This window comes from Carcharhinus amblyrhynchos, chromosome 9, assembly GCF_965287045.1.
Source record: "Carcharhinus amblyrhynchos chromosome 9, sCarAmb.v2.hapA, whole genome shotgun sequence".
NCBI classification, from domain to species: domain Eukaryota; kingdom Metazoa; phylum Chordata; class Chondrichthyes; order Carcharhiniformes; family Carcharhinidae; genus Carcharhinus; species Carcharhinus amblyrhynchos.
In genome coordinates, this window is record NC_137332.1 from 102,377,190 (window position 1) to 102,396,050 (window position 18,861).

At 44.5% G+C, this 18,861-nt stretch overlaps 1 protein-coding gene across 1 annotated transcript; it reads right to left on the bottom strand.

Moving 5' to 3' along the window:
- Nucleotides 1-12,212: 12,212 nt before the first annotated feature.
- LOC145348506 (uncharacterized) lies at nt 12,213-15,238 on the bottom strand. The gene is made up of 2 exons (XM_080196695.1): nt 14,769-15,238; nt 12,213-13,427 (listed from the first exon to the last, which is right to left on the bottom strand). Exons 1-2 carry the CDS (start codon nt 14,949-14,951, stop codon nt 13,107-13,109), a joined length of 504 nt encoding a protein of 167 aa, XP_080052821.1. The 5' UTR covers nt 14,952-15,238; the 3' UTR covers nt 12,213-13,106.
- Nucleotides 15,239-18,861: the final 3,623 nt, after the last annotated feature.

The following is an 18,861-nucleotide window of genomic DNA, read 5'->3' on the forward strand; positions in this document are numbered from 1 at the left end:
CGGAGTTCTCCCCATGTCTGCATGGGTTTTCTCTGCGTGCTCGAGTTTCCTCCTACAATCTGAAAGACGTGCTGGTTAGATGAATTGGACACGCTATATCCTCCCTCAGTGTACCCTAACAGAGTGTGGTTCTTCGGGGATTTTCACAGTAACCTCATTTCAGTGTTAATAACCCTACTTGTGACTAATAAATAAACTTTATTTCGTCAAAGATATTGCTGAAATCCATATAAACTACATTGTCTACACACCTGGTCATCTCCTCAAAAAATTCTGTTAAATTTGTTAGGCATGACCTCCCTCTGAGAAAGCCATGCTGACTATCCCCGATCAAGCTTTGTCTTTCCAAGTGAAGATAGATGTTCTCCTTCAGAAGTTTCTCCGATAGTTTTCCTACCACTGACATGAGACTGACTGACCTGTAATTCCCTGGTTTATCTCTATAACCCTTCTCTAATAGCAGAACCACATTAGTTGTCCTCCAGTTGTCTGGCACCTCCACCAACATCTGTGGAGACAACAGGCAGGTACTGGAAGTTTTAGCCAGTGAATGCTATTTAAGACGGAACAGAACACAGGGGTGCACGAAAAGACACAATCGACTATGGCAGAGAGAATGGAAGTTTAATAACTTTGCAAAATACCTTCCTTTTTATTCGTTTAAGGGATGTGGGCATCGCTAGCTGGGCCAGAATTTATTGCCCATTCCTAATGTGGCTTGCTAGACCATTTTAGAGGGAATTAGAGAGTCAACTACATTGCTGTGGCTCTCGAGTCACATGTAGGCCAGACCAGGTAAGGACAGTAGATTTCCTTCCCTAAAGGACATTAGTGAACCAGATGGGATTTTACAACAATTGACAATAGTCACCATTCAAATTTTGATTCCAGATTTTTAATGAATTCAGATTTCACCATCTGCTGTGGTGGGATTTGAACCTGTGTTCCTAAAGTATTATGCTGGGTCTCTATTACTAGATAAGAAGTCTCACAACATCAGGTTAAAGTCCAACAGGTTTATTTGGTAGCACATGCCACTAGTTTTCAGAGCACTGCCCCTTCATCAGGTGAGAGACAGCACTCCGAAAGCTAGTGGCTTGTGCTACCAAAGAAACCTGTTGGACTTTAACCTGGTGTTGTGAGACTTCTTATTCTGTTTACCCTAGTCCAATGCTGGCATCTCCACATCATCTCTATTACTAGTCCGGAGACTATAACACTATGCCATCTCCTCACCATGCTTATGTGACAAGCAGGCAATGGGTAATATAGCAGAATTGCACTGCGTTTTCTGTTTGTGCTTCAAATCAACAGCTATACTGATGTATCAGTCTGTTCTTGTGCCTTTTGATGTGGAGATACCGGCGTTGGACTGGGGTAAACACACTAAGAAGTCTCACAACACCAGGCTAAAGTCCAACAAGTTTATTTGATAGTAAACCCACAAGCTTTCAGAAACGCTGTTCCTGGAACTTGCTGGAGTACTGTGTGCAGTTTTGGTCGCCGTACTTACGCAAGGATATTTTGGCCTTGGAGGGAGTGCAGAGGAGGTTTACTAGGCTGATACCGGAGTTGAGGGGGTTGAGCTATGAGGCGAGGCTGAATAAACTAGGCTTGTACTCGTTAGAGTTTAGAAGAATGAGGGGAGATCTCATTGAGACGTATAAGATGATGAATGGGATAGATAGGATAGAGGTGGAGAGGCTCTTCCCGCTCAGAAAGGACAGTAGGACTAGGGGGCACAGCCTCAAGATAAAGGGGGGGCGGTTTAGAACGGAGTTGAGGAGGAACTTCTTCACTCAAAGGGTGGTGAATCTCTGGAATTCTCTGCCCGTTGAGGTGGTGGAGGCTGCCTCGCTAAATATTTTTAAGACGCGGGTTGATGGGTTTTTGATAAGCGAGGGGATTAAGGGTTATGGGGAGAGGGCGGGAATGTGGAACTGAGCCACAACAGATCAGCCATGATCTTATTGAATGGTGGGGCAGGCTCGAAGGGCTGGATGGCCTACTCCTGCTCCTATTTCTTATGTTCTTATGTCCTGAGACTTCTTGTGCCTTTCATCAGATTACAGGAAGGGGGAGCTCTGGCACTTGTCTCACAGAAACTTTGATTTGATTTGATTTATTACTGTCACATGTATTAGTATGCAATGAGAAGTATTGTTTCTTGCCTGCTACACAGACAAAGCATACCGTACATAAAGAAAGAAACGAAAGAGTGCAGAATGTAGTGTTACAGTCGTAGTGCGGGTGTAGAGAAAGATCAACTTAATGCAAGGTAGGTCCATTCAAAAGTTTGACAGCAGAAGGGAAGAAGCTGTTTCTTGGCTTGGTTGGTAAGTGATCTCAGACTTTTGTGTCTTTTTCCCGAAGGAAGAAGGTGGAAGAGAGAATGTCCGGGGTAAGTGGGGTCTTTGATTATGCCCTTGAGTGGGCTGCAAACATTCCCGCAATGCGATTTCACGGTGACTGGTCAATTCACGGGCAGCCACATGCCGGGAAGGAGTGTCTGCAGCTCAGGAGGATGGGGAGACGGCAAGCCTGCAAGGAAAGGGAGGGTGAGGGCTGATGGTTCTGCTGTTCTCCCTCCAGGGGTACAGCCACTGCGGAGCTATCTCAGAGAGCTGCCAAGCCGTGCAAAATAAATAGCAGGAAAAATGTTCCCATGCGGCACATTCCAACACAAAGCTCAATTCCCAGAAGCATTTGTTAATTTTATTTCATTTCTGATGGTTAATCCCTGGATCGAGGTTGATCGACTGGCCAATCAACCCACCCGCAAACTGCAAAAACAGACGGCCCACGTAAAATTGCATCCAATTTCTTCCGAGTCAGATATTCATAGGAGCGCAGACAGAGAGAACAGGAGCACAGAGAGAGAGAGAGAGAACAGGAGCACAGAGAGCAGGGACACAGAGAGAGCAGGAGTACAAAGAGAGAGAGAAAGAGCAGGAGCACAGAGAAGGCAGGAGCAAGAAGTGAGTGAAAGCCCAAATACCATTTCAAAGGAATTGACATTTTGTTTGCACTATTTAATACAATAAAAACTCCAAATGTGCTCTTTAGAGAGTGCAGTTGCCATTGAGACTAAAAAAGATTTTTAAAAAATTTGGGATCAAAGAATCAAAGAATTCTATTTAAAATCGAGGACATGTCATTAGCCTCTTCGAGCTGAATAAACCCAGTAACCTGCTGTCTGCGACTGGAATTGCTTTCTCTGTTTTACTAATTCTTCCTGTATTTATGCATTCTTTTGTCCTGTTTACGTCTCTCCTACACTGTCACTAATCATCTTTTAAATAACAAACCACTTCTATTATGCAGTTTGTAGGTAACTTAAGCCATAGCTTTGGAGTATTATACAGCTCATTGTGAATGTGCTGTCTTTTTGAAGAACTCTGTTAGTCCCACACCCCCGCTTTTGATCCACAGTCCAACAATGTTATCATTTTTAAAGGTATATTCAATTAAAGGTATATCCAACATGCAAACCTTATTTTTGTTATTTTCTCATGTTTGCCACCTCAGATGGCACGCTGGCACAGTGATCAGTGCTGCTGCTTCAAGTGCCAGGGACCTTGATTTGATTCCCAGCTTGGAATACTGTCTGTGTGGAGCCTGCACGATCTCTCAGTATCAGCAGGGGTTTCCTCCCATAGTCCGAAAGATGTGGATTGGCCATACCAAATTCTCCCCCAGTGTACCCAAACAGGCACCAGAGTGTGACAACTAGGGGATTTTCACAGTATCTTTACTGCAGTGTTTATATAAGCCTATTTGTGACACTAATAAATAAACTTTAAAAATTTGTAGGGTAGGTACACCCACAGTTACTGTTAACATCTTCCATACCCACTGGGCACCACAGAGACTGGGGTGTATTATTGACTGCTTTAATCATATTTTGATGTTTTAATTTTCCTTTCTACTATGTCTTTTGTTTCAGGCAGTTCCCCTCTTTTTTGGGAGCTGCCCCTTTTAATTTGTCCCCTTGTTAACTTGAGTTAGTTTATTTGGTTGGCCATAAAGATTGCTGCAGCCATAGTGCTGTTAGGAAGTTCCAGGATTTTGACCCAGCGGCAGTGATGCAATGACAATATATTTCCATATCAGGAAGGTGAGTATCTTGACGGGGATCTTCAGGTGGTGACGTTCCCAAGTGTCTGCTGCCCTTATCCTGTCGAGTGATCACATTTATGGAAATTGCTGTTGGAGGAGACTCAGTGAGCTGTTGCAGAGCATTCAGTGGATGGAACACACACCTGTGCTACATTGTGTCAGTGGTGGAGAGAGTGAATATTTGAGTTGCTGGATGAGGTGTTGATCAAGTTTTGCCCTGAATGGTGTTGAGCTTCTTGAGTGTTATTGAGCTGCACTCATCCAAGTAATTGGAGAATGATTCATCACACTCCTAACTGGTGCCTTGCAGGTGAAAGGCTTTGGGGAGTCATGGGTTCTTCAGGTGGCATGGTGGTACAGTGGTTAGCACTGCTGCCTCACAGCACCATAGACCCGGGTTCAATTCCAGCCTTGAGTCACTATCTTGTGAAGTTTGCACGTTCTCCCCACGTCTGCGTGAGTTTTCTCCGGTGCTCCGGTTTCCTCCCAAAGTCCAAAGAGATGCAGGTTAGGCGGATTGGTCATGCTAAATTACCCCTTAGTCAGGGGGACTAGCTAGGGTAAATGCATGAGGTTTTGGGGATAGGGCCTGGGTGGGGCTGTGGTCACTGCAGACTCGATGGGCTGAATGATCTTCTGCACTGTAAGATTCTATGAGAGTCCAGAGATGAGTTACTCGCCACAGAATTCCCAGCCTCTGTTATCCTGTTGATTCCTGTTATCATGGGGAATGAGGAAATGGCAGATACCTTGAGCAAAGTCTTCCCAGTGGAAGACATATGAAGACATCTTATGGTCTTATAATTAAAGGTTACAGACATAAGGCAGGAGAGTGGACTTAGTAAGTGTTTGATCAGCCATGATCTTATTAAGTGGCGGAACAGGCTCAAATGGCTGAACGGCCTACTCCTGTTCCAATTTGTTATGGTGTTATGATCTTAAGGCTTCATAAGTTACATGCTAGAAACTGAGTATGACCAAGGGCCTAAAAAGAGTGAGGAATTGAAGTAATCAATGTGAACAGAGAAAAAGTAATGGAGAAAGGTAAGGGACTAAAATCTGATAAGTCCCCAGGATCTGATGGCCTACATCATAGAATGGCAGACTTGGTACAGCACAGAAGAAGTCCATTTGGCCAACTGTGTATGCACCGGCTCTCCCAATGAACATCATGACTTAGTGCTATTCCCCTGCCTTTTTCCTATGTCCCCTGCACATTGTTTCTGTCCAAATAATCATCTAATGCCCTCTCAAATGTCTCAGTTGAACCTGCCTCCACCACACTGCTAGGCAGCGCATTTCAAACCCCAACCACTCGCTGCATGGAAAAGATTTTCTCACATCAGATTTGCTTCTATTAAAATCTGTGCCCTCTCTTTCTCAATCCTTTTATGAGCAGGAACATTTTCTCCCTATCTATTCTGTCCAGCCTCCTCATGATTTTGAACGTCTCTATCAAATCTCCTCTTAGCCTTCAAGGAGAATAGTTCCATCTTCTCCAATCTATCCTCATAACTGCTTTTCATCCCCAGAACCATTCTTGTGAACCTCTTCCACACTCTCTCTAATGCATTCTCATCCTCCCTGTTGTATGATGCCCAAAACAACACACAATATTCCAGCTGAGATCTAACTAGTGCCTTGTATAAGTTCAGCATAGCCCCCTTGCTCTTGCCCTTAGGGTTCTGAAAGAGTTAGCTGAAGAGATGGGCTGGTTATGATCTTGCAAAATTCCCGAGACTCCAGAATGGTCCCAGTGGATCGGAAGTGAGAAAATGTGACGCTGCTATTCAAGAAAGGAGGGAAAGGAAAATCATGGAGCTACCAGCTCCCCTAAACTGCAATAACAGATCATTGATACTTTTAGTGTTAGTTGTGGGATTAAAATAGCCAGGACAACAGTTTGTATAGTTAGTTGAATGGGTTGTGTAGAATTTTCAGCTCAGAAACAGGATTTGGATCAGCTATAACAGCCTCCCTGGGATAATATCAATGTTAGCATATGACATTTTACAGTTGCATAAATTTTACCCTCAGTAGGTTTATTTCACACCCAGCCTAGTAAAGATACAAACTCCTTATTGTTCCCCCACTGCTACTGTGTCCATTTATACTCTTTAGGGGGTTGAGCCAATAATCATCACTTGTCAATAATAAGGCAATTAGCTTCACAAAGTAGTTGCCAAAATGTGTAGTCACTGATGCACTGACATCTTAAGGTGAGAGGGAGAAATTTTAAAGGAGATGTGAGGGGCAAGTTTTTAACACAGAGAGTGGAACATGCTGTCAGGGGTGGTGGTGCAAGCAGATCAGATAGAGGCGTACAAGGGGCTTTTAGATAAACACATGAATATGCAGGAATAGAGGGATATGGCAGTATTAGAATGTAACCAGTGACAATTTTGTATTGGATGTAATGTGACCAATGGTAACAAGTTGAAATGTAAACCACGGAACCAATTACAGACTGACGTGATGGTCAGTTGATCAGCTGACTCACTATAAATAAGAACCTGTTGGGAATTGTGGGGAGATTTGAAGTGGCCCAGGGTGAGGCTTCAAGTTTGGAGTGATGAAATTTCTTTATGAAACCCTTTCTTTGATTTGTAAGTTGGAGTAAGTTTTGTTATATTTTTATTGCCTGAATTTGAACAGGTCCTTCTGAGGTAAGAGGTAGAAGGGATTAGTTTAATTTAGTGTCATGTTTGGCACAACATTGTGGGCCAAAGGGTGTGTTTCTGTGCTGTACTGTTCTATCCTCCCACCCTTTGTAATCTTACCCCCATCAGCATAACTTTTGAATGTCTCCCTCCTACTTATGTAACTTCCCCTTAAATTAGAACAGAATTGTCGAGTGGTGCTGGCCCTGTTGTTTGACTGCGTGACCTGTTTTTGACCTTTACTATCTCTGCATTGTTCTGCGTACGCACGGCAAGTTGCTAAAGTGCCTGGCAGTCAGCAAAAAGCAATCGGATTTCAGAAGAGTCGTCCTAGTCTTCTTCTGGTGGGAGACCAAGGTTTTCTTTAGGATCATTCGTGGGATACCCCAGTGAATTTCTGATTGATGTCACAGGCTGGCACGCTTTATCAGAAAGATGCACAATGTTTCGTTTTCAGTGTGTGTGTGTCTGTGTGTATGACACGATCAGTGATGATGAGGGCAGCACGGTTGCACCCTGGTTAGCACTGCTGCCTCACAGTGCCAGGGACCCCAGTTCAATTCCAGCCTCGTGTGACTGTCTGTATGGAGTCTGTACGTTCTCCTGCTGTCGACGTAGATTTCCTCTGAATGCTCTGGTTTCCCCCCACGGTCTGAACGGTGTGCAGATTAGGTGGATTGGCCATGCTGGATTGGCCCATAGTGTCCTAAGATGTTTAGGTTAGGGGAATAGGATGCAGGCTGGCCCTTTCAGAGAGTTGGTGCAGACTTGATGGGCTGAATGTCCTCCTTCCGCACTGTAGGGATTCTATGATAACAAGCCCAACAACAACACCGTGGCTATTTATATTTTGATTCTTTAGCATATTTTTAGCTGCTGGATTGCTGTCGTTGTGTAATGCGTAGGTGTTAAAAGGTCCCTCGCAATTCTGTCATCATTCACACCGCCTAAGGTGTCTGCTCCAGAAAATCCCATCAAATGTCACACATTCCTCAAGTTGCAATGCCCCTCCCTTGTATTGTGTCATATATGATTTGTCTTTGAATATGATGGGGCAAGCATTGAATGGCTTCCACGTCTTGGTCTGTTTGGAATTTGCCTTTTGTGTTTGAAATTGGTTTCTGCATTGTTTATCTGCCCACATCCTTACCTGGCAGAAACCCAAATGTTTACATTCACTGTTTCACAGGACCCGGCATGAATCACAGTATCATAATTCTAGAGACTTCCATTAATTTCCTTGGGCTAAAACCCCTTAAAGCTGAGGTAAATCAACGCCTCCGCTTTCTCAGTAGGCTAAGGAAATTCGGCATGTCCGCCTGCAGATGCACCAGAGAAACCATCCTTTCCGGATGTATCACAGCTTAATATGGCTCCTGCTCTGACCAAAACCACGAGAAACAACAAAGGGCTGCGAACGAAGCTCAGTCCATCAAGAGAACCAGCCTCCTATTCATTGACTCTGCTTACACTTCCCTCTGCCTCTGAAAAGCAACCAGCATAATTAAGGACCCCATGCACCCTGGACATATTCTCTTCCACCTTCTTCTGTCGGGAAAAAGATACAAGGATACAAAAGTCTGGGCTCACCGACTCAGGAACAGCTTCTTCCCTGCTGCCATCAGACTTTTGAATGGACCTACCTTGCATTAAGTTGATCTTTCTCTACACCTTGGCTATGATTGGTAACACTCCATTCTGCACTCTCTCCTTTCCTTCTCCCCATGTACTCTGTGAATGGTATGTTTCATCTGTATAGCGCGCAACAATCAATACTTTTCACTGTATCCCAATATGTGTGACAATAATAAGTCAAAACAAAAAAAATTCCTTTCTTGAGTACTTGAAACATCAACCCACACCAATTTACATGACCAGTTCAGAAACAAGTGATGTCTACATGAACTTATACTTAGTGGGTAGGAGTAGGCCAGGGGACCCCTCAAGCCTGCCCTGCCATTCAGTAAGACCGTGACTGATCTGACTGTAAGCAAACCCCACCTTTCAGCCTACCCCCCTCGATAACTTTCACCCCCTCGCTAATCAAGACTCTATCTAACTCTGCCTTAAAAATATTCAAAGGCTTCCACTGCCCCTTGAAGAAGAAAGTTCCAGAAACTCACGGCCCTTTGAGAGAAAATAATTCTCCTCATCTCCATCTTAAATGAACAGCTCCTTATTTTTAAGCAGTGACATCTAGTTCTAGATTCTCCCACAAGAGGAATCATTCTCTCCACATCCAGCCTGCCAATACCTCTCAAGATATTATATGTTTCAATCAAATTGTCTCTTACTTTTCCCGGGTGGCACAGTGGCTGGTATTGCTGCCTTACAGCGCCAGGGACCTGGATTCAGTTTTCGGCTTGGGTCACTCTCTGAGTGGAGTTTGCACATTGTCTGCGTGGGTTTCCTCCGGGTGCTCCAGTTTCCTCCCCAAAAGACGTGCTGGTTAGATGCTTTAGCCGTGCTAAATTCTCCCTCGGTGTACCCAAACAGGCGCCAGAATGTGGCAACTAGGAGATTTTCACAGTAACTTCATTGGAGGGTTAATATAAGCCTACTTGTGACACTAATAAATAAACTTGAATCTTTATGTCCGCTGGTGTCTCGTTTTCGATCCTCTTGAGAGGGGAGAGGACAGGTTGTCTCTATCCATTTTGTCGAGCACCCTCATGATTTTGAGCATTGAGAAATCCTATAGCAGTCTGTAGTCACCAGTGCCCTCTCGGCACATGTTCATAGAATCATAGAATCCCTACAATGCAGAAGTAGGCCATTCGTCACATTGAGACTACAACAATTCTCTGACAGAATATTCCCCAGGTCTTCTCCCCCACCACATCCCTGTAATCCTGCACATTCACCATGGCTAAACCATTTAACCTACATATCTTTGGATGCTAAGGGGCAATTTAGCATGGCCAATCCACCTAACCTAATGTCACCTGAGATAGGAAGAGTTTAACAGTTTAACACCACGGTCATCAGTTTAGCTTAGTAGCCTATTACAAGCAATGATGGCTCGTTATGCAACTCAAAAATCTAGGTCAATCGATAATCATAAACCCCTGATTAAAAGTCTGTAACTTGATCGACAATAGGGTTTTAAATAGCTACTTGTCCAGGCATGCATGCTACACTTCAAGATGCTCAAATTACTGTATTGTCAAAGGCAGAGGCCGATCAAACAAGGCAAACTGAGACCAACTAAGCATACTTTATTCAGAGTATTTATGAATAAAGTATACTTTTGAAATTTAAAAAAAACTAAGACCAGTGCACTGGGTCATCAACTCGGTAAAGAACGCTCTTTGGTCCGTCTGAAACTTGCTGACCTTCCAGTGCAAAGATTTATCCCCAACCGAATGTTGCAAACTGGCACATTCCAAGGTCCGGGACCAAGTGCTGAGAGACACTCTCAACCAAAGGCACAATGGGGAAAGGCCATCGTTTAAAGCCTTTCAACTGATGCAGACCGAGGGGCCAGTAACTGTAGAACATCCTCAGATTGCATAACTGTGTGCAATATGAGGAATGTATGTAGCTTTTTGAAGAATTGAACAATAACATAGGTACTGTCTTGGAACGAAGTGTTGTGAAATATTGAAGTTAAGGAAATTGTAAATATGACTGTTTTTGCAGTGTTTGTAATGATTGGAAATGTCATTTCAGTAATGCTTATTTCAGAATATTTAAGAATGAAGTATATTTCTGAAATAAAAAAAACTAAGACCAGTGCAAGTAAGTAAGAGTAGCTCTAATTAAATCAGTCCATGATAATCTTACAAAAGCAAAATACTGCAGATGCTGCAAATCTGAAACAGAAGATGTTGGATAAACTTGAACTTGTAGAACGTTTGAAATAATACTTGTTGCTTGTACATCTGAAGTGCTGAGTGTAATTTGCCAAGATGTAAATTTTAAATTTAAATGTAAACTTTGGTCTGGAGAGAAAAAAAACACAGAGTTAGCATTTTGAGTGCACTTGTTATGTCTGTCCACTTTGCTAGCGTACAGAAGGCTACGTCGATTGAACAAGTTGGGATTCTCTTCTGTGGGGAAAAGAGGCTGGAAGGAAATTTGGTCCAAGTAGTCAAAATCATGAGGGGTCTGGAGAAAGTAGATGTGGGAAAACTGTTCCCATTGACGGAAGGAGTGAGAACCGTGATTTAAGATAAATGGTAAAAGAAGCAGAAGCGGTGTGAGAAAAATCTTTTCCACACAGCGAGTGATTGGGGTCTGGAATGCACTGCCTGGAAGTGTGGTGGACAAAGGTTCAACTGAGGCATTTGAGAAGGAATAAGCTGATTATTTGAAAGGGAGCAATATTCAGGCTTCTGGGAAGAAGGCAGGCGAATGGCAACAGGTGGAAATGCTCATTCAGCAATCTGCCACAGATGTGATGGGCTGAATGGCCTCTTTCAGTGCTGGAACAATTCTGTGATTCTGTGAACACAAGTGGTGCAATGTTCCACCGAATATTTTCAGGGTATCTCCCAACCGCTCCTTGTACAACAGCGTCTTCATCCTTGGAAAGTATGTCCAGGGTGCATGGAGTCCTTGATTCTGCTGGCTATTTTCCCAAGGCAGCAGGAAGTCGAGATGGAACTAATGGATGGGCGGCTGGTTTGTATGATGGATTGGTCTACATTCATGACTTTTTGACCTGTGGCAGTCTTGGACAGAGCAGGAGCAATACCAAACTGTGATACAACCAGAAAGAATCTGTTGGTGAGAGTCGTAGCGGACATGCCAAATTTCCTTATATAAACCACCCTTATCTAAACCATCTGGCCCTATTTATGAGGTTTCAGCAGGTTATTTACCCCAGTGTTAGCCAATACTTGAGAGAGAGCAATATATATAGTAGTTAGCATTGCTGCCTCACAGCACCACGGACCTGGATTCGATTCCCAGCTTGGGTCCCTGTCTGTGTGGAGTTTGCACATTCTCCTCGTGTCTGTGTGGGTTTTGTCTGGGTGCTCCGGTTTCCTCTCACAATCTGAAACATGTGCAGGTTGGGTGCATTGACCCAAACAGGCATTGGAATGTGGCTACTGGAGGAATCTGACAGTTCATTGCAGTGTTAATGTAAGTCTTACTTGTGACTAATAAATGAACTTTTAAAAAAAAACTGGGTTTAATTTGAAACAGAGAGATCAGGAAACATCAAAGAGTCAAAAACCATGAGCTCCTCAGAAGAGGAAACTGTGGCAGGTGAGGAATTTCATTACTCTCGAGTCTGGAAAAAATGAGTTACGTGGGAAACCACATTTACTGATTTCAACATTGTTTGGAAAAGGTGCAGGGGAAGAGAAAGTCTACAATGCTGAGTTTACATCGTGAGAAAGAAGGAAGTCTGAAGCAATCTAAACACATTAAAATCTGTCACGCAAATCTGTTAGCGTGAATTTAGTAAGCATATTTATTGGCAAGAACGGACAGACAGTTCGTCACAAATTTTATTTATTGGTGGCTGTTCACAGAACATACTGAGTCCTGACTGAGAAAGGTGCTCAGAATTTACACAGTAGCTGTTAATCTAGTTATATTGTCTGTCAATATATTTGTGCACGCATCCTCAGAGTACACATTTTCTGCTCATTTTCTTTCAACTATGTTTGATTCTCACCAAAAGGTGTTTGACCAATGAATCAATATTGTTCGCAAAGAATGTCCCCAGGACCCAAATGAATCCCCTCACTGGTGACCAACACTTCCAAAGTGGATAAATCTACTAGCGTAACATTGGGTCAAAGTACATAAGTCTGTTGGGTATTTTGTTTTTTTTCACAGTGGGAGATGGACATCTCCAGTTAAGACCATGTTGAGGAGGAGTTGGGAATTCCAGTGTTCTTTTGATTGTTTCTGATTATTATAGCTCTTGAATCTTCTTTGGAGATACAGTGCCACAAAGGTTAGCACTCATTGCTACTTTACAGTGCCAGGGTTCCCGGCTTGGGTCACTGTCTAAGTGGAGTTTGCATGTTCTCCCCATGTCTGTGTGGGTTTCCTCCAGGTGCTGCGATTTCTTCCCACACTCCAAAGATGCGCGGGTTAGGTGGATTGGCCGTGCTAAATTGCCCTTTAGTGTCGGGGGAAGGTGGGGAGCTAGCTGAGTAAATGTATAGGTTTCTGGGGATAGGGCCTGGATGGGATTATGGCTGGTATAGAGTCGATGGGCCAAGTGGCCTCCTTTTCTACTGTAGAGTTTCTATGACCCTCACTGGATTTGCCTCTAATGGAGCATTCCCATCTTGTTTCTCCTGAAGGTTTGGATGGGACACAGTTCTGTTTGGGAAGTGTCCACATTGCACAGAGTTTCATTTACATTTTGCAAACCATAGGTCCAGGCCTCATTCGGATATATGTGACTGCCTCCAGTGGATTGGTGATGGCTGGGCTGCTGCCACTCGTGGGCAGCCTTGGCAGCGGCAGGGGCATATTGTTGGGCTCCTCAGATGCGGGCAAGAACCCCAGGGCCCACTCTCTGCTGAGTTTGGCCTGCGGGCCACCTGGTGCAGTTGCCGTGGTGACTTCCTCATTAATCTCCGTGGCAGCGTACACCTGGACCACGAGCACGGTCAGGAAAAGGAGAAGCATCCGCTTGGCCCAGTCCTTCTTCTCAGGCGGAAGGTACTTCCTGACCTGCACGTGGACAAAGAATGACTAAAGGTTACTCACAAAGGTAAAAAGAAAGCAAGTTGCGTTGATATTGCACCTTTCACAGTCTACAATTTCATAGAATCCCTCCAGTGCAGAAGGAGGACATTTAGCCCATCGAGTCTGCAGCGACAACAATCCCACCCAGGCCCTATTCCTCCCTTTACCTCCACGTATTTACCCTTCTAATCCCCCAACACCTAGGGGCAATTTAGCATGGCCAATCCATCCTAACCCGCACATCTTTCAGACTGTGGGAGGAAACTGGAAGAAACTCACGCAGACATGGGGAGAACATGCAAACCCCACACAAACAGTGAACCAAGCTGGGAATCGAACCCATGTTCCTGGCGCTGTGAGGCAGCAATGCTAACCAACGTGGCAGCTGCCGTCCCAAATCTCAGCAATTTTACATCAGGTGAAATACTTTTTGACGCAGAGTCAATTTAGTCGTGCCTGAAAAAGAGCTTGTGATTTGTGCACAGCAAGATCCCACAACACCGCAGTGCAATAATGAGCAAATTAGCAGATAATCTGGGGTGGGGAGGGAGGTAGGGCTCGGAGGGTCTGCCATGGCGGGGATCGGGGACGGGGGAAGGGGTGGGGTGGGGTCAGCAATCGGAGGTTGGGCTGATGATCGGGAGGCCGGCCATCAGGATGTGGGAGTGTCGGGGGCAGCAACTGGGAGGCTGGTAATGTCAGTTGAGGTCCCAGTATATTGAGAGATTGGTGCGTGCAAACTAACCCTTCAGCGCGCTGATGGTGGTGTCTCTGGCATGATTAGACCCCATCCATCCATTTATCAGCTTAAATTCCCTGACGGATTCTGTCGTGCACAGAGTGTCATAAATTCATTCCACTAAACTCTGCCCAAAAAACGGACTGGAATAAGTCCCAAACTCCTGCCCATTGGCACTTAGGTTTTTTTGGGGGGGGAAATCCCACCCACCAATGTTCTCTTCTACTTTCACACCCTGTTTGGAAACTTGCACCTTAAAGTGCTTGCAGCAAAGTCAATCTTAAAAGGCAACTCGATAAACCTGTTCATGCTACTGTTTTCAATGTCTTTGGCCCAATTTCGAAACCTAAACTAACAAGAAAAGCATCGAGTCTCTCTTAAAGGCGGCCCACTCCGCTTCTTAATTATCTCTGTTGAATCACTGACTAGGTAAAAAGTCTGACAACACCAGGTTTCAGTCCAACCGATTTATTTGATAGTAGCGTTTGCTACTAAATAAACCTGTTGGACTTTAACCTGGTCTTGTGAGACTTCTTACTGTGTTTACCCCATTCCAATGCCGGCATCTCCACATCATGCCTTCTCACCTGTGTAGGATAGAGGACTTTAACTGGCCGCCGCTTGCCTTGGAGCCGGGGACTGGGGGCGGCCAGCCTGTGTTTGGCCTCCGGGTTGGTGTTGAGGGTGAAGGCTCCTGGGGAAGTTCTCCTCTGCCTGGTGCCCGCTTGGCACTTCAGCAACAGGTGAGGCTGCTGACCATCCCTCCTCATGGCGTTGTGGGTTTTCTTTTCTTTTTGCAGAGAAGGAACCCACGGGGGTTTCAGGGTTTAAAGAAAATAGACCGTCTCTCCAAAATGCGCGGTGGGTGGATACAGCGTTGTTAATACTCAGGCTGCTTAATGGCATTTGTGACACCTCTGGCAACGATTGGCCATCATTTGCCTGACCAGCTCATGCCAGCCCCTGCAGCTCAGAGAGGGAATTGCTTCTTCCACGTTTTGGGGAAATTAAAAACCCTCCCCCACCCACCGCCCCACTGACCGAGAGAAAGTGCTGACACACTGGCAAAGCGCATACAAGTCGGGGCAAGATCTTCCCTCCTGATTACTTTCTAACAATGGACAGCTTAAGCAAATCATTCAACTCTCCCCCTCCCTCTTTCACTTACTCAAATTACACAGCCTGTAACTGAAGAAATCCAGAAACCGTAGCTGACTGTCAACACATCGCTCCTTCTACACCAACCTCAAGTTGCAACCCCTTCTCCTGTTTCCTTATTTATCCACATCGCAAATCATTGGCGCAGAAGGAGGCCACTCGGCTCCTTTGTTTCTGTGGGAGCCGAAAATGAATAGTGTGGTCTAGGGATCCTGGTTCAAATCTCACCACGGCTGATGCCAAAATTTGAATTCAATTACAATCTGGAATTAAAGTCTCAAGATGAGTAGGTTAGGTGGATTGATCGTGCTAAATTAATCCTTACTGTCCTAAGATGTAAAGGTTAGGTGGATTGGCCATGCTAAATTGACCCTTACTGTCCCAAGATGTAGAGGTTAGGTGGATTGGCCATGCTAAATTGACCCTTACTGTCCCAAGATGCAGAGGTTAGGTGGATTGGCCATGCTAAATTGCCTTTTAGTGTCTCAAGATGTATAAGTTAGGTGGATTGGCCATGCTAAATTAACATTTACTGTCCCAAGATGTATAGGTCAGGTGGATTGGCCATGCTAAATTAACATTTACTATCCCAAGATGCAGAGGTTAGGTGGATTGGCCATGCTAAATTGCCTTTTAGTGTCTCAAGGTATGTAGGCTAGGTGGATTGGCTGTGCTAAATTGCCTTTTAGTGTCCCAAGATGTATACTTTAGGTGGATTGGTCATGCTAAATTGCCCCTTAGTGCCACAAGATGAGTAGGTTAGGGGGCATTAGAAAGGTAAATGTGTGGGGTTATGGAGATCAGGTAGGGGGTGTGGTCTAGGTAAGATACTGTGCCAGAGAGTTGATGCAGACTCTTCAAGAGCAGAGATTAGAAACCCTTGTGTGAAATTTAGAGTTCCAGTGAGACCAGTTGCTAGCATCTGTGGTGAAGTTGATGAGAAATCCATTGGATTTCTTTGGGTGGCAGCTGTCACATTGTTTCAGAGAGTGAGGTGTTTCACCCATGGGCTTGCATGGATTGTGTACTGACTGAGAACACTAGAGTAGAAGATAGATTTTGTAACTTGTGTTATTCTCGCAAACCTGTATATGTCTGTAAAGGATGGTGTGAAGGATTATTGCAGTTAATCTTTTCTTGTTTTATTCTTTTGTTAGCAGTTTAGCAGCCAACTCTGTTCAGGAGCCACCCTCCTCCACGTATCTAAGCAAAAAAAAAGCTTTGATCTATCAAGTCGGATTCCACCCTGGGATGGGACTTGTCCAGTAGTAACATCAGTTGGAATTGTAACGGCTGAAGTCTGAACCAAATCCAGCGATTGGATTAGGATGCATTTCCGAATGGCCACTTCCTGATTTGTTGTCCCTCTGGTCATTGCTATGGTGAATTTTCTTAAATCCAAGTCCGCATTCTCAACCTGCAAGTCATGATCTTCCCTATATCCTCATTATGTATAATTTATTGTGCCTTTTCCAACTAGGTAGATCCCAGGTATGGAGGGATTTCCTTAGGAGGAGAGGTTGAGTAAGTTGCCCTTGTACTCATTGGCGTTTAGAAGAATGAGAGGTGACCGTACTGAGACAGAGGGTTTGATAGGGTCGATAATGAGAGGTTATTTCCCTTTTGTGGAAGAGTTTAGGACCAGAAACCATCATCTCATTGTAAGGAGTCGCCTTTTTAGGCAGAGATAAGGAGTAATTTCTTCTCTCAGAGGGTAGTGAGCGTGTGGGATTCTTTACCATGGAGGGCTGTAGAGACAGGATACGTTCAAGGCTGAGATAGACAAATTTTTAATCAGTAAAGTAATCAGAGGTTATGGGGTTAAGGCAGGAAAGTGGAGTTGAGAATTATCATATCAGATTAGTCATGATCTCATTGAATAGTAGAACAGGTTGATGGGCTGAATAGCCAACTTCTGCCCCTATGTTTTATGGCCTTATAACCTTTCTCTCAATTCATTGGAACTCTCATGCATAGATATTTGATCTTCAGTCAACACCCCTGTAAAAACCAGTCAATTGGGTTATTATCATAATATTGCATGTTGGAGCTTGCTAAGTGAGAATACTTTCCTACCTTTCTGCAGTGATTACATTTCAAAAGCACTTTTCTTGGTTGCGCTGCAATTTAGGATAAGCCATGGTTGAAAAAAGTGCTCTACGAATGTGTGGAATCATAGAATCACTAGAATGCAGAAGGAGACAATTCGGCCCATCAAGTCTGCACCGACAACAATCCTACATAGACTCTATTCCCATAACTCCACATATTTACCCCGCTAGTACTCCTGATACTAAGCAGTAATTTAGCATGGCTAATCCACCTAACCCATACATCTTTAGAGTGTGGAAGGAAATGTGTAGGTTTCCATCAGGTGCTCCTGTTTCCTCCTGCACTCCAAAGATGGGTGGGTTAGGTGGAAAGGCCATGCTAAATTGCCCCTTAGTGTCAGGGGGATTTAGCAGGGTAAATATTTGGGGTTACGGGAATAAGACCTGGCTGGCATTGTAGCCTGTAGTGCTTCTATGATTCTATGAAACCGGAGCACCCAGAGGAAATACACACAGACGCGGGGAGAACGTGCAAACTTCACACAGGCAGTCACCTGTAGCTGGAATTGAACCCGGGTCCCTGGTACTGTGAGGCAGCAGTGCTAACCACCGTGCCACTGTTGTGCATAGTGGTAAGCACTTTTCTTCTTCTTGTCATTTGTTCCTGTTGCTCTTTTAACGTATTATACAGCATCATCAGCTGTCATCCTGGAGGAGTGGGGAAATGTGGCAATAATACCCTTTATGATACATTTCATGGAGTGATGACATATAACCCCTTACTGAGAAAAATGATATGAGTAATATTCACATAATTGAGGAGATGTCTTCTCAGTCTCACCTTAAAGTGACAGACTGAATTATTCCCCTTCTTGGGCAGTAGGGCATTGAATTCTTACAGTTTCATGACTCGGAAACATGTGGAATAGACATTTCTCGGGCTTTTGGCACCTGTGCTTCATGGAGAAATTTTTTCCGCAAACACACTTTTGACCACATAGCGATCAAGCAGTGGTCAGCACATAACGTCCTCGAGGCCCTGAGAGAAAAGGCGATGGCGGATCCTGTCGGATGGTTCCCTGAGCAGACTGTCAGTGTCATCTGGCAGAACGCTTCATCAACAGAACTCACAAACAAGCACCAAGACCTGGCTTGGCTGATGGTGAGAAGGCCACTCCCCGTCAGACCCTTTATGCATGCTCGAGGTCTCAACATCACCACATGCTGCTCTCGAAGTGGCTGCAGGGATAATAAGATGGTCGCACACCTCCTTGTGGATTGTGCCTTTGCAAGAAGGTCAGGAGTGAGATGCAGTGGTACTTGTCAAGGTTCGTCCCGAGCAGCTCAGTGACACAGAACCCTGTGCTCTATGGGCTGTTTCCAGGGACGCACACTGAGACAAATATCAACTGCTGCTGGAGGGTCATTAACTCAGTGAAGGATGCACTTTGGTCTGCTGGAAACTTGCTCA

Bases quoted from the DNA above. Each gene is read 5' to 3' on its own strand.
- LOC145348506 (XM_080196695.1), bottom strand. From the start codon at position 14,951: ATGAGGAGGGATGGTCAGCAGCCTCACCTGTTGCTGAAGTGCCAAGCG. The intron at 13,428-14,768 runs GTGAGAAGGCAT...GTCCACGTGCAG, and splicing joins AAGTCCTCTATCCTACACAG to GTCAGGAAGTACCTTCCGCC.